Raw genomic sequence first — 15,076 nt, 5'->3', positions numbered from 1 at the left:
CCCCATATTCACTTTGTCCAAAACAATGAACAGGAACACTAGTATATTTACTGCAGAGGCATATGGTACCACATTCTCCAAAACAAAATTAAGAGCTCAGTTATATACACAGACTCGCTGAGTGTTGTTGCAAAGCTTTCATCCCTGAAGGCTAGTAAAAACCCAACTTTTAATGCTGTTCTAAGAGCTCTGTACTCGGCTTATAGTCTCAAGCTTGCTGTCACAGTGTGCTGGGTTCCGGGCCACTGTGGCATTCTGTGGAAATGAAGCCGCTGACCAAAGTGCTGCAGCTGCTGCCCTTCGTGAAAGCATAGTTATTAAGCTGGTTCCATATCAAGACCTCAAACCTTATGTTAGGAGGAAGCTGCGAGAGCACTGGCAACAACAGTGGGATAAAGAAATAAGCAACAAATTACATGTCATTAAACCTTAAATTGAAAAACCTCCTTCTGAGAAACATGCGAGATCAATAGAAGTGGCCTTATGCAGACTTAGAATCGGCCACACACACATCACACATTCATACCTGTTGACTGACACAAACAAGCCACGGTGTCATCGATGTGGAGGGCAGCTATCTGTCCTTCATGTGCTTATTGAATGCAAGATGTGCAACATTGAAAGGAAACGTCACTTTAATGAAGTTTACACATATAATATTCCCTTGCACCCTTCATTATTTCTTGCAGACCATCCCATGTTCTCTTACAAAAAAGTTTTTAGCTACCTTGCAGACGTAGATTTTCTAAAACACATATCTTACTGCCCATAACCTCACCTGTGCTCATGACGTGTTCCAAACAATGGCGGGACCTGAGGCTTTACACCTTAGGTGCCTGCACTCACTGTGTTTTAATGTGATCCTATATAGGCATCCTTTCTCTTAGTATACTCATTATGTTTTAACATGGCCCTATACACCATTTCTCTTAGAAAATTTTTAATCTAGTGCCTTTATTACAAATCTTTCTCATCTCATTCATGATCGTCGTGGCGCTCTTTGCCTTTGTCGGCCTTGCACCATTAAACCTGAAATCATCATCATCATCACAGGTGGCGCCAGCCTATAAGCTTTATGGTTGGCCCACAGGTGACAGTGGCTCGGCTCACCATCATCATCAGCTGGAAAACAAGCGTTTGCACTGGGCTTTCGCAGGGCTGTGGGATTTGAGCATTACAATGATTGCATTTGAAAACCATTTTTGGAGAGGCTTTGCTATGTGCTTGCTGGGTACTATTTTTAGCTATGGGGTTAGCAAAATTTATATACCTGGAACTGCTTCGGATTCTTTGCTTTTGGTTTCATAAGCAGTCACAGTGGCAGTGGAAATTCAGAATGACCAGCCATATCTGAAGTTTATTCTTTATATCCGATAATTTGCTATAGATCGTTTACAGCGAGCAGTTACGTCTACCAGCCAGATGCCGCCAGTGACGCACTCGTCACTACTGGCCTTTTCGTTTCAGTTTCGCAGTAGACTGCCATTGTCCGCTAGAAGTGTGTCATTAGCAGAATGGGTTAGGCACAAAGCAAAGTCTGTGGGCTAACGTACGGGATAGCAGAGGACCCCGGCTAGCTTTGCTAGAGAACGCTACGCGCCGTACACTAGCCCTGCGGAATCCGAAGACTCACGCACGGGTTCGAGTACTCACATGCGGTAGACAGGCTCCGGCAATCCAAAGTGAGGCTTTATTGCCTGGCAGATACAGTGCATACACCAGACAACACGACTATCGCTCGTGGGGAGACAGTGGCTCCTGTCGCTCGCTCAAGCCGCTGGGCTCAGACCTCGATATCCGTCATCACGGCCGCGGGAGCAGGGGAGGCATCCCGAGGCGACCGATCAGGGCAGAATCTCTCGGCAGAGTCCGTGGAGCCAACTGGGTTCACCGTCATCGGGGCATTCGGCGTAGGCACTGCCGAGCCAACTGACTCCGACCAAATCGCCCAGTCGACCCCCGGCGGAGCGCTCGTTCGTCCCGCAGGTCAGCTCGGAGGGGAGAGGAGATTTTCCCCAGGTCGGGGAGAGGGTGGCGCGAAGGAAGGTGGCAAATTGGCCCTCCTTCCCCCGCGCCCTCGCGCACACGTTCGCGGCGAGCCGGTTCGGCGCGCGCACGGGGTCACGAAGAGGTCACGACTGACGTGACGCGCCGGCTGCCCAAAATGGCGGCTCCCAGCTCGCAAAAACATGTGCAGGCGAGGCGTAAGGAAACAAGGGTCCCCACAAGTCATAATTTAAATTGTGGACGAAGCTCATAGTGGCCGTCACAAAATGGAACAAAATGTTCTTGGAAGCGATCCAATGTACAGAAGCATGTGAAGTCTTCGCCGTGGCACCACCAGGCGGGATTCAGTCATTCGCTCCCAACAGTTCAGATTTCCTCCATAAGTGTCGGTGTGTCGTGCTTATTACGCCAGGCAGATCAGATAAAGTGTAGAAAAGCAGAAAAAAAAAACCTTATCGATTACAACTGTGGCTCGGAACATATGCTCTATCTGCGCTTTCAGCAAGCATCACGTAGGTACCTTGCCAAGGGAATCCTCGAGGAATGCAGTATCTGAACTCTTGAGCAATACATTTCACTGCGCAAGTCGTTGAAATAGATTATTCTAACCGTACATTTTCAGCGTAGTCCTACGCAGAGCTGTAATTGAGGCTGCACAAAATGGAAGTTCGCCGTTTCCACTCTTCGTAATTAAATCCTATGTAAGATTCCAATCGGCAGCATACATGGTTATCTCAGTTATGCCATTAGGCCAAGAGTAAATGAAACTTGCTGCATTAAATCTGACAAAATATAATGCGCAAATGCATTAGTAAAAATAAAAACTAAGGACATCCAAAAGTTTGTTATATCGCATATGCCAGCAAACCAATTATGTAATGCATAATATAAAAACACAAAAAATTGGCCACATCCGCAGCCTTATAATCCAGCTTGAGAAATATTTGTGTGTGTTAACAAAGCTTGATTACCTGATTTGAGCACTTATAAACTTCACTGTACGCGCTGTGTACTACTTCTAGATTTGCGTACGAGCGTGCCTAATGTTAACTGTGCAAAATGCCATTTTTCCTTCCACTGTATGCGCCATATGGCAGTTTCAGCATGTGTTTCTATAGCCGTTAGTTAGCATGTGCCGAACAGGCAACAGCTGATAATGCGGAAAAGGTATACAGGCAGTCCGTGTCAGTTGCAAGTCAGCTGACAATTATAATGCTGATCGCTGCAGATTTTTCTTTGCATGCCGCTACATGAAGAAGCGGTGGAGGTTTAATACACAACTTCCACACCCATGCAGGATTATTAAGTGCAGAGCACTTTAGGTGCTCGCCTTGTCGTCCTAGCTCGCTCACTCGACCCAAGTATATAGAGACCAAGGCGGCGTCCTGGGGTAATGCTGTTGTTCGCGGCGTACCCCAGAGGCTTCGAAAGCCAAGCGGTTTATATACACCATTTTCTATAAGCAGCCGAAAGGAGGAGGTGGGCCGCCGAGGAAACCAGTTCTCTCGGCGGCCCACGCGCCTTCCGCTTCCGGCGGACCAGCGTTGCCTGTGTGCGCTGGGCTGCTAACATCGCTCGGCGCGGTGTGCTCCGCTGTGTAGTTCGGGAGTGTTTCGCACCGTGTGCTTAGTTTTTGCTGCAGAGCTTTCAACTGTTTTAGACAATGCTGCAATGCCGTTCAAGGCGCAAACGTCACTCGGTCAGCACTGTGCGGTGGTGGGTTATCGAACAACCAGTGAAAAGACTTTCGTCTCCTCACTCGCAGTGCCCAAGCTCACTACAGGAGTGTTTTTTCACGCGATTCGTGCGCGCGCGGTATTTTCACGCCCGCGTCGGCGATTCCGCGCCCATGGCCGCCTGTGCCACGGTCAGAAAATGACGTGTGACGCGCGTGGCAGTGGGAGGTGCCTGACGACTTGCGCCAATGGGAAGGCATGCGCCTCACGGCGGCAGTTTCGAGGCGCTCAAGTAGCCACCCTAGCTTGAGACAGCCGGCTGGCTCCGTCGGAGATGTTTAGGCTTGCACCCCAGCAGATATTTCATGGGCGCTTTCACTAGTGGCGCGGATGATGTTTTTTAGCATCGTTTTCACCTTCATTATTGGCTCATTTACCGCACAAGAAACTTTGTGTGTGCTTTGAGCGGAATTTTAAAGAGCGGTTAGAAGCCTTCGCTCGAGGGCCTCGCACCATTTCGCGACCAAAGCCGGCGCCGTATTGCCGCGGTGGGCCGCGCCCCGTGCAGCGTGCGGGTGGTTTCGCAGCGACATCAGCGTGCCTGTGGAGTGCGCGGCGCGCTTTCACGAGCAGAAAACAACGGCCCAACTGTTACTTGAGAAAGAGCGACAAAGGGGGGAGAGAGCGCCCGTACGTCGCCGTTGCTTCCTCGCTCGGCAGTCTGGCGCCTCGCCGGCTCGTTCGTATCATACGCCGGGCCGCGCAGGTCTGCTCGTAAGAGCCGAAATTTTTCCAATTGCAAACAATGCAATTTCGCCGCGACTTATCAGAAATTGATATCATCCCGAAATTCGTATCGCCCAGTATCGAATCATCGAGATTCCACTGTATTACATGCTGTTACAGCCCTTAGGGTTTTATTTTGTCATTCTAAAAGGGTATCTAGAAGTAGAAAAGAACTAAGTCCATCAGACAGCTTTATTTGGACGAAACACGCAAACAGGAAACTAGGCTATGAACATCAATCAAAACAGCGCTCTAGCCACCTTGATGTGGGATTTTTTTCTGGCTAAGTAATCTCTGAACATTGGCACACACTCCCTAGTTGGACAACAAGTCCCCATTCATAGCAACACTCCAAAAAAATGTCAGATTTGCTGGGCTGGCGCTCGCCGATACGCATGGGTGCCAGCAAAGGCCACGGTGAGAAACACGTTCTAAAAGGCCAGCCATGACGAATGATGTCATGCCGGTGAACATGGCCGCACCGAGGCCGCTGTAAACCGTCTATAGTGTCAATGTTCATTATAACGAGGCTTGGATGTTTTACCTTGAATACCAAGTGATCTAACCAAAATCTAGACAAGCCATTTCATCCTTGAAGTATGTAGTTTTTAGCCTCCTTCACTATACATGTTTTACACTTTTAAAACATGAAACTGGTTGTAAGTTTTTGTTACCTACATCCAATGCAGGTGGCCTTCCAAGATCAAACAGCATTCCAAGTTCTTTCAAAGGCGTCGCTTGATAGCCTGGTGTCCAGGTTACCAGGTGATAGCAACATTGGGCGGCGCAACTTCCGCCCTACCCTCATTATAGAGGGTTGCGAAGCGCATTCTGAGGTGAGCATTGCACCTGTGGCGAGTGACTGCTTTTACTGCATGAGGGTGGCCTCAATTTTGTGTGCACGTAGGACCACTGGGAGCGCTTCAGGATAGCCGATGCAGAAATGGCCTTCCTGAATCGAACAACAAGGTATGTGCTGGTGAGAAACAAAGAGCGGCGGGCAGATGTCCGCGAAAATCGGAGCTATCAGCAGATTTATGAATTGCTATAATCAATCTGGCGTCATAAATGAAATTTCAAGAAAGCTGTCAGTCCACCAATGAAAGCATAGCCATTTGCAGCATCATCAACACTATATGTTTGTGTTTACACATAAGGCATGCCTTTTGATACCAGGAGCATGTAGTGGTTGTACCTGCTATTGTTCGTTTAGCACCACGAGCTTTTCCACATCTGCAGTGCATTTACAGGAATCATCTGTCAAGTTCTCAAAGATCACCTCGTGTTTATTTTAGCTATTCCAACAACCTATGTTACCATGTAGAAGTCGACTCCGAATATAAGTCAACCTCTTCTCGCCACGTATAAAGTCGACTCCAAAGTAGACTCCCCCTATAAGTCAACCTATTGCCATGTATAAGTCGACTCCAAGGGCCCTATTCTCGACTGCACAAATTGCCGGCAATTCTGGCAATTTGCCAAAAGTCTTTTCTGATTGGCTTTCAATTTTGGTCACGTGCTTCCGGTTGACAAAGCGGTTGTGTGTGCTGTCGTCATTTGGACGTTTTATGACGTGATCGGGCACCAGTTCTAAAGTTTACCTTATTTCTCCTTACAGAAAGCGCATAATTCTTGGCCGGCAATGAAAAACCAGAATAAATGCAGCGAACACAACAACAGAAGCCTGTCTTTGCTATTCAACAACAATACTGCTTGTAATACACACCCCCTGTGTGATTGGCTGAGAAGGCGTGACGTAATTTAAACAGTTGGCGGGGACGATTACGTCAAGCATTGGCAACTTCAGCCTGCGTAAAAGTGACGTAATGCTACGTAACAGCTTGAAAATGGCGGCTGTTTTTGTCGCAAAATACAAGCAAAACAGGGCAAAAAATTGCCCCGGCTTACGGCGCCGCGAATTGTGCGGCAATTTGCAGCAGGCGCAGTTTCGCATGCGCGCTGTTTAAAGTATGTTTCCTACCGAAACAAATTATAATTTCAACTGCTTCCAAGTCAGCGATCATGGAGCATGCATATAACGTGCAGTATTTTGCTTTTATGTTTGGCAATAAAATAAAAATTATTTGTTTGGCGTAACCGCAACATAAGAGGGCAGTACAAGCCTCTCCATGACAAAGAGAACCCAATGCATGGCATTTGTCCACACTCGTCCTAGTAAGCTGTTGGGTCACATGATCGAACTCAAGAGAAAAATAACAAAGAAAGTGACTATTTGGTTCATTACAGCGCTGATTGAAGTCGAGCTTGACGAATGAGTGAATCGGCGAGATCGGTGCGCTCCGCGGTTATCAGGCGTAGCGCTTCGCTGCTCTTATGTGTCATAGAAGCGATGGTTGCGGCCATCTTTTTCTGTGATCACGCCATAAACTTGTAACATAGCAGCAGACGATGGCGTGGCGGCGGTGGCGGCAGGGAAGGTGATAACGCAACAAAGATTGCATTAAAGCAGAGAGCCAAGCTATGTTACTAAAAGCGATTGAAATAAATAAATAGATACGGTAAAAAAATTGTGGGATGTTCTTTAGCTCGACATCCGCCTTTCGCTCGCTTTTGGATCAACGGTTCTTGATCGCCTTGTGGTGTTGACGCCAAATTTGACCTCTAAAAATGTGTTTTTCTTGTCAGCCTCAGCTACCGTCTTAATTTTTATAGTACATGCCAAGTGTTTTTACATCTTTCTTGCACAATATTTGATACCTTGGTAGCGATCATTATAAGTGACTCGTCAAATTACACTGCATGTCGTCATAGCTATAGGTTCAGCCCGTCACTGATTGCTTACGTCATGCTTACGCAAAAAAACATGGGCAAATTGCCGGCAATTTGTGCAGTCGAGAATAGGGCCCCAAATATAAATCAACCCCCTCAACTTTTGACCCCCGGATCAGGAAAAAAGCAAAGTTGTACATATCTATAATAACAAAAAAAAAGAAATGGGCTACATTGATGAAAAAAATAAAATGCATTTATTGGACTTCGGGTATGTTAAATATTTGTGCCGACAATTTTTAAGTAGTCGGTATTGAGCTCTTCAGAAAAGCTTCGTGCACCATGCTGTGATGCCAGCCGTACCACAGTGCTCAAGGGCGCCCGCTTCACTCTCTCTCTCCGTCCATGTCTGGGGCTTCCCATTCTGTTCCAGCCACTCGGAGTGCTACCATCCGATCCTTGAATGGCTTGTTTAAAGGGGCACTAAAGGCAACCAGCAAGTTGGTTTCAATCAAAAGTCTGACCTTCCCATAGCCATTCTAGCATTGACTCGGGGCCGAAAGATGCCTTAATTGCTGAGAAATCGCTAATCAAACGCTGATCAAACGTGACGCTGCAGTCACTCTTTGCGTCACGATAGACCGGAAGCAAGCGAGGCAGGGGGGTTTATAGCAGTATAGAAGTAACCAAATATACTGCTACCATGTAGCGATCGGTTTGGTCACTTTTGGTCAAATCAGTCGTGCTTTACCGAACTCCCACATCCGTTGCAGCTCCGGACCACTAAGCAAAATGTTCTTTCGTGGGACCCATGATCAGTATTGACGCTCTGTTGAAGAAAAGCATATTGTCCTTTTGAGGCCCCGCAAATGTTGGCATCGAATTAACCGCTCGTGCGTAGCTTGCACACTTCCTCGAAAAGTGGCACTGCGGCCCCAAGTATGGACGGGCAGTTCCATCCAGCAGCAGCCAGGAGATAAGTTGCGTATGCCAGACACTTTAAGCACTTCCGGTGCAAATTGCGTGGTATAGCCAGTGGCGGGGTCACCTGCCTTCGCGTTTTCGCTATTTTCTACCTTACTTTTAAAAGAGCTACGCTTAACTCTTTCGCTACCGCTGGAAAATTGACTAATTTTAGGGGTCCAAGAAAACATTTTTTTTCCTGCTAAAAAATTGGTTAGGCACTAATTGCAGGAACACAAAATGCAGATTATTTAACGGCCTTTCCAATAACACCAGTTTTTTAAAGGTTTTTATATATCATAGTTGTAAAAAAAAATATCAAAATCAAAATTTTTGTCAAGTCATCGAAAAAAATGATAAAAAAAGAGTTGTGTTTATCAAACCACCGGTAGTAGAAAAAAATTAGAATATACATTTTGTAGGGAAACATTTCAAAAACACACCTTAGAAAAAATGTCGACTTGCGCGGAACAGTTTGTCAGATATAAAAAAAAAATGTTAGCATGCACGGTGCTCGTGTCATGCGGTGAAGCCCAACCTCCAATTCAAAATGTGCAATTTCGGGTGGTTTCCTGAAATAAACCTGGCGGTTTGTCATTATCAGAGGCACCAATTTGCCCCCACATAACGTAGAAACATCATGTCAATGGCTGACTTTGCATTTACAGCGAGCACAATATTTGGGACTAGCACGCCATGGGGAAAAAGACATGCATGAAGTTGAAAACGGAATGCCGTGGCTGATGCTTGTTGTCGTTCACGGTCAGTTATCTCTCAAAACATAAAGCTGAGCTTTATTATCATCTTCTTATTCACAATTGCAGCCTTGCTCGCAAAATTGAGGTACGATGAGCTAGAATCGTGCCCTGCGATTTTTGGCCGAGTAGCAGTTGCGCGATGAAAAAGATCAGCACAACGAGCCTCCTCTATTGCAGCGCCACCTAACATTTTTCAAATGAAACAGTACAAAAACTTATCGGAGACTCCGTCCGAATAGACAGTTCAACTAAGCAGCAACAACATGGAAACGAAACTGGAAGTCGAACAGCTGGCAGTGTAAGGCCGGTTTGAAACGCTGTCCTCGGCGGAACAGATATCTGGCGACTGGGTGGGATCTTTTGACTTGCATCTGAAGTTCGTATCGCAGAAATCGGGTTAGGGTGGGGGAAATCAGGAGCGTCGTGCTTTGTTCGAGGATCAGTCGCGGACGCTTCAGGTGCCATGGCAGGTAGCCTTGAAGTTGGGTAACTGCGTAGTAGCGCTAAATATGAATTTCGCAATGCAGAAACGAAACCGAAACTGTTGTAAACTGTTTGCGAATGGTCCCGGGGTAAGTAGAACTACCACAGTACTTAGAACAACGTGCGCAAAGGCAATAAAACTGCCTAAAATCATAAAGTAGCTTTGCAACCAGGCACTGCTTGACATTTTCAGCCGATTTCTGGGATTATTAGTGTCAGAGTGCGAACCTGGCGATTGAAAATCGTTTGCTAGTTCCCCATTCACGCCCTGATAGCAAAAAACAAGCGCTGGTGCAGAGTAATTACGAGTTGCACGCATTCTTCGTTGGTAGCAGTGACGCACAATGACCACGCCCCTTTTCCACACCCAGGTGATTCAAAAGCGTGTCAAAAATCCCGTTTCCGTTGCAAAAATGAAAACAAAACTGATTTTTAAAGGCCATTTTCTGATCTAACTCCGAACAGCTTTACTTGTTCGAGAAACGCCTGGAACGCTATGAAAAGGCGCTCCCAAAAGTATTTATCAAATTGATCGATTTTGATAGGCGCGGTAGCGAAAGAGTTAAGAGTGGTATATTCGTGTTCTTTGTGAGCTAGGTTATTGATCTAAAGCAACTTGTATTTGCCTTTCACATCACCATTGAATGAGGTGGTGTGCAAAAAAAAGTAACGATTGCACTGCACTGGCGGTAAGGCCAAGCTTCTGCCCCTATTGCATCCATTCCTCCAAACACCAAGAAATGGCAAGCATGTTCTTTGAAAGCAAAAAAAAAAAAAAAAAGTCAAGGCCACATTTGTGAGTTCAGAAAACTTTGTAGCAGCAGCTGATGTAAAAAATTTGAAACAAGATTTTGAGGGGGGTTCATTTGAGCGATCGTAAGTAATGAATGCACGTATGGTGGAAGCCAGAGAACAGTGGCATCACACAAGTGGCCGCACTGCTAGTACTGAGAGGCAGGGAGAAGATCCAAAACTGGAGTCATGGGATTACATGCCTAAACTCGTGATCAATATTTTGTTTCTGCATGCTGAATTTTGTGTTTGTTCATTGCACGTGCATGATACCGCTGTTTTGTGTTTTAATTTGCAATGCCTGTTTAAATAATATCCTATTTCTTGTATACGAGGAATGCTCTTTAGTGGTTTCTTTTGCCTAGTGGAGTTATTGAAATTTTTCAAGTACGTACTAATTTCGTTTTTTTTTTTTTATGAAGTAAACACAGTCAAACCCCTCTGGTCTGTTTTTTATAGACTAAAAATAGTGCACAAAACTTTGCATTTGCATTATGAACGCATATTTTGAACTGGAAGTTGCAGTAAGACCAAGCGTTTTCTAGTTCAGAGTTTCTCACACCTAGGACCGGTTTCTTGGGCCCTCTTTGGGATTCCCTGAATGTCTCTCTTTCCCTCCTTCCCCTGTTACACTTTTCTTGAGAGGAGGGCCATCAAATTAAGGGGGTGCAGTATGGAGTGAATGCAGTATGGTAAAGGTTGCTCCTTAAGTAAAATAGCATTTTGTAATGAATAGACAGGATGCTTCTTTCACTATTAAGGGTCTTTACTTCACTACTGTCTAAAAACCATTTTATGATTTTAACCTTTGCTCTTCAGGTTCTCACATGGTGTGTGTTTCGGTAGTTTTAATATGCCAATTGGATTTTTATAAGCTATTACTAATTATCAGCTCACACTATATGTACGTTGGTTTTAGCAATACACCAGGGTGTGCATACTGCACAGCAGCTACCATTTCGTCCTTGCAATTGCAAAAACCCCACGGTATCAAATTGTCGTTAACCGCTGCCCGCTGACTTCTGCCTGTGCCTCTAGATCTTGCGTCAGCCAAGTTCATTCCTTACCCACAACTACAGTGGAATCTCGGTCATACGAATCTCAAGGGGCGGCAAAAATATTCGTATCATAAGAAAACGAGAAAAAATGGAAATGTGCCGCGCATGCGGCAGGCGGCGGCAACAAGGCGTCGGCTCTTGCCGTGAAGAGGTGCAGGTAGCTTCAGCGACCGCTTCTAACCTTTTGTTAAAACGCAGCTCAAGATGTAAACTAACTTGCTCATGCGGCAAAAAGGAGCTGACAGTGTTGGAGAAAACTGCACTATAAAATATCCGCGCCAAATATCCGCCGCGGAGGTGGCCCAGCCATCTGCTGCGCGCGCTTTCAAACTGCCGCCCTGAAGAGCGCACCTCCCCATTGGCGCAAGTCGGCAGGCTCTTCCCACTGCCGCGCATCATTTTCCGAGCGAGGTAGAATCTGACACAGGGGCGAAATCGTCGACACGGGCGTCAAAAGAACGCGCGCTCATTGCCGACGCGACGCACGCACACGAACTCAAGTGTGAACTGCATGCAATTCGTGCGCGTCGGCGTTGCGCGCGCGTTCTTTTGACGCCCGTGTCGACGATTTCGCCCCTGTGTCAGATTCTACCTCGCTCGGAAAATGATGCGCTACTCGCGCAGCAGTGGGGGTAGCCTGCCGACTTGCTCTATTGGGGAGGCGCGCTTTTCACGGCGGCAGTTTGAAAGCGCTCCGGACAGCCCGCTGGCCCCGCCGGAGATGGTTAGGCTTACCACGGTGGCGGATATTTGATCGGCGCTTCCCCTAACCGCGCGGACGATGCTTTGTAGTGTCGTTTTCGCCCGCATTATCAGCTCCTTTACTGTACAAGCGACTTCATTTGTTTCTTAAGTGGCATCTTAAAGAGCGATCAGAACGGTCGGTCGAGCTACCCGCACCACTTTGCGGCCGGTGACGCCGCCACGTTGCCGCCGCGCGCCGCATGCGGGTGGTATTCGCAGCGGCGTCAGCGCGCCTGCGGCGTGTTTTCGGGAGCAGAAAACGCTCCCTACGGTTCACGCTTCAACATAATTGACGTGCAAGTGGCGCAGGCAACACGGCAAGGCGACAACAGGATAGGTAGAGCGCGGGGCATAGACGGAAGCGAGGAATGCGGAGAAGGCAAAATGGCGAGGGTATTCGCGGTCAGAAATGAGGGAACGCTTGATTGCCGCGGTTTATTCAAAAGTATAATACAAAAAAAAAGGAAGCTAGAGGCACCCGAGCTGCAGCCAGCGGAAACGAAAGGTACAGAGAGAAGAGATTGCAGCGGGAGATAAAAGAAGGGAGGGAGAAAACAGGCGTCGAGAGGGCGAAACGTTCGGTTCGTTCGGAACAGCACCTCCCCACGAGGAGGATTACCGTCAACGGGGGAGGACTAATGCTTTTATGCTCGCACAACCAAGGCCGCACGGCCGCTCCAACACTCCCGCCTCCCGTCCACGCCGCAGTCGTCTGCTGGCGCGTTCGTATCACCCGCACCGGAGTGATAAATGCGTACGGATCATCCGAATTTTTTTACATTGCACACAATGCATTTTGGCCGGGGAATTTTGAAAATTCGTATCACAACGAAATTCGTATCAACCGAATTCGTATCACCGAGATTCCACTGTATTCTGCTTGGATCTTCTCCCTGCCTCTCAGTACTAGCCGCGCTGCCACTTGTGTCATGCATCTGTTCTCTGGCTTCCACCATGCGTGCCCTGAACAGATCCATTTCTTCCTCTTAATTAACTTCAGGAAGAACGTCCTCCAGTTCAGTTTGCTTCCTCAGTTGTGGTGTGCTCCTTCTGTCGAGTGTCGTGCCTAACCTCTTCCTTTCTTTAGTGCTTTGGGCCCGTATAAGTTTTTAGACAAGGCCCATAAGATGCCAGGTCTCTGCTCCATAATGTAAATGCTGAAAGTGCTCATTAAATATACACTTTCCTTTTCAGTGACAGAGTGAGTTACCAGGGTGTCTAGCGACCGGGAAAACAGGGAAAAGTCAGGGAATTTTGAGCCACCGGGAAAAGTCAGGAAATTGCCAGGAAATTTTTTAATCAAGTAGTACCAGTCAGGAAAAACCACTTCGGGGCCTGCCCACACTGTTTTAGAATAGGGGAAACCAGTGTTGGAGTCCCCCCAAAGTTACACGAACGCAACACGTTCATGCGTGACGAAAGCGTGAACCGCATGAAACATTTTCTCGGCGCGGTGTGTGCCGAGCGGCAGGCGCCGGCAACATGGCGGCAGCACCGGCCGCAAAGTAGTGCGGGAGCTCCAACGGCCGCTTTTACCGCTTATTAAAATGCTACTCAAGGCACAAACACACTGGCTTGTGCAGGAAAGGAGCCACCGCAGGCACGAAATCGTCGACGCGGCCGTGAGAATACCGCGCACGAAACGCGTGCAGAAACTCTCCGTGCAGTTCACGCAGCTCGCAGCTGGCTTAGGTTGCTGGGTGCACTTGCGCAGAGGGACGTTGTTTGTGGTACCCAAATCACGCGCACAACGCACTTTTTTTTCAGCGAATTTTAAAAGGCAGCGCTTTTCGGGAGCTAATCTTGAAAGAATTTCTTTCTTATGACATCAGGAGCCAGGATTACACAATCAAAAATGAACATGACATGGTTTAGCATGAACGGCATGCGGCGTTTTCTGCTCGCGAAAACGTGCCGCGCACGTCACAGGCGCGCTGGCGCTGCCACGGAACCACCCGCACGCTGCGCGTAGTGCTGCGTGCGGTGCTGCCGGTGGCGGCAACATGGCGGCGGCTTCGACCGTGGAGCTTGAGCGACCGCTTCTAAGAGCTCTCTAAAATGCTGCACAAGGCAGGCACGAAGTTGCTTGTGCGGTAAAGGAGCTTTTAATGTGGGCGAAAACATTACTATAAAACATCATCCGCGCCGCTAGTGAAAGCGCCCATGCAATACCTACCCGGGGTGGTAAGCCTAAACATCTCTGGCGGAGCCAGCCGGCTGTCTCGAGCGTTTCAAAACCGCCGCCATGAGGCGCGCGGCTTCCCATTGGCGCAAGTCGTCAGGCTCCTCCCACTGCCGCGCGCCACGCCCATCATTTTCTGAGCAAGGCAGAAGCTGCCGCGCGCGCGAATCGTCGAAGCGGGCGTCAAAAAATCACACGCGCAACGCCGACGCGCCCGAATCGTGTGCAAAAACGCACCATGCAGTTCACGGTGCATGTCGAGCCAGGACAAACGAAAAAAAGCAAAAGGTACTCGCTGAAGCGCAACTTGAAGCTTCTATCCCGCAAGACTCTCTGAAGCCGTAACTGAAGGCAAGCAAATCTCAAGCTGAACGAACTGAATTTAATCAAAGTGAATTTTGAGAATCAGGGCACTTGCAACAAATGTTTTTTTCTGTACAATAGAATGTGTTTTCTCTACGCTTTTTATATGCTTCACGGACCATTTCTATAGAATGGCGCCTGTTGTATAGGTCAGGGAATTTCGACTAAAATGGTCATGGAAAACATGGAAAAGTCAGGGAAATTGAATAAGGCAATTTGCTAGACACCCTGGTTACTGTTTATTTTTAGGGCTTCCCAAATGTATTTTTGGATGCCGAGCTCATCTTCTTCTGTGGAGGGTAGAATGCATTCACTTGATAAAATATTTTTCTGTTTCTCACACGACGATTCTGCCACTACTCGTATGTATTTACCCACACATTCTAAGTAGAATGCAAGTAATACTAGGGATGTGCGAATAGCGACTTTTTGTTTGGAAGCATATGCAAAGCGATTATTGATTTCGTTTGGGTAGTTTCGAATTGAAGCAAATATTTAGGGATTTACAATAATAAAACTGAAGTTGGCAATTTC

General features: G+C 47.4%; 1 protein-coding gene across 2 annotated transcripts in view; it reads left to right on the top strand.

Annotated features, from left to right (window-relative positions):
• Mal (molybdenum cofactor sulfurase) overlaps positions 1–15,076 on the top strand; it is a 65,520-nt gene that overhangs the window by 33,043 nt on the left and 17,401 nt on the right. For both annotated transcript variants that reach the window (XM_077672835.1, XM_077672827.1), the window contains 2 exons: positions 5,159–5,305; positions 5,377–5,438. In XM_077672835.1, the coding sequence (XP_077528961.1) occupies positions 5,159–5,305; positions 5,377–5,438 (209 nt within the window). The remainder of the gene's footprint in view (positions 1–5,158; positions 5,306–5,376; positions 5,439–15,076) is intronic.

Source organism: Haemaphysalis longicornis, unplaced genomic scaffold (genome assembly GCF_048455015.1).
Source record: "Haemaphysalis longicornis isolate Haplotype H1 unplaced genomic scaffold, Haemaphysalis longicornis Haplotype H1 scaffold_1, whole genome shotgun sequence".
Taxonomy (NCBI): Eukaryota; Metazoa; Arthropoda; class Arachnida; order Ixodida; family Ixodidae; genus Haemaphysalis; species Haemaphysalis longicornis.
The sequence above is the reverse complement of the archived record's forward strand: the minus strand, read 5'-3'. Positions and strand labels throughout refer to the sequence as shown.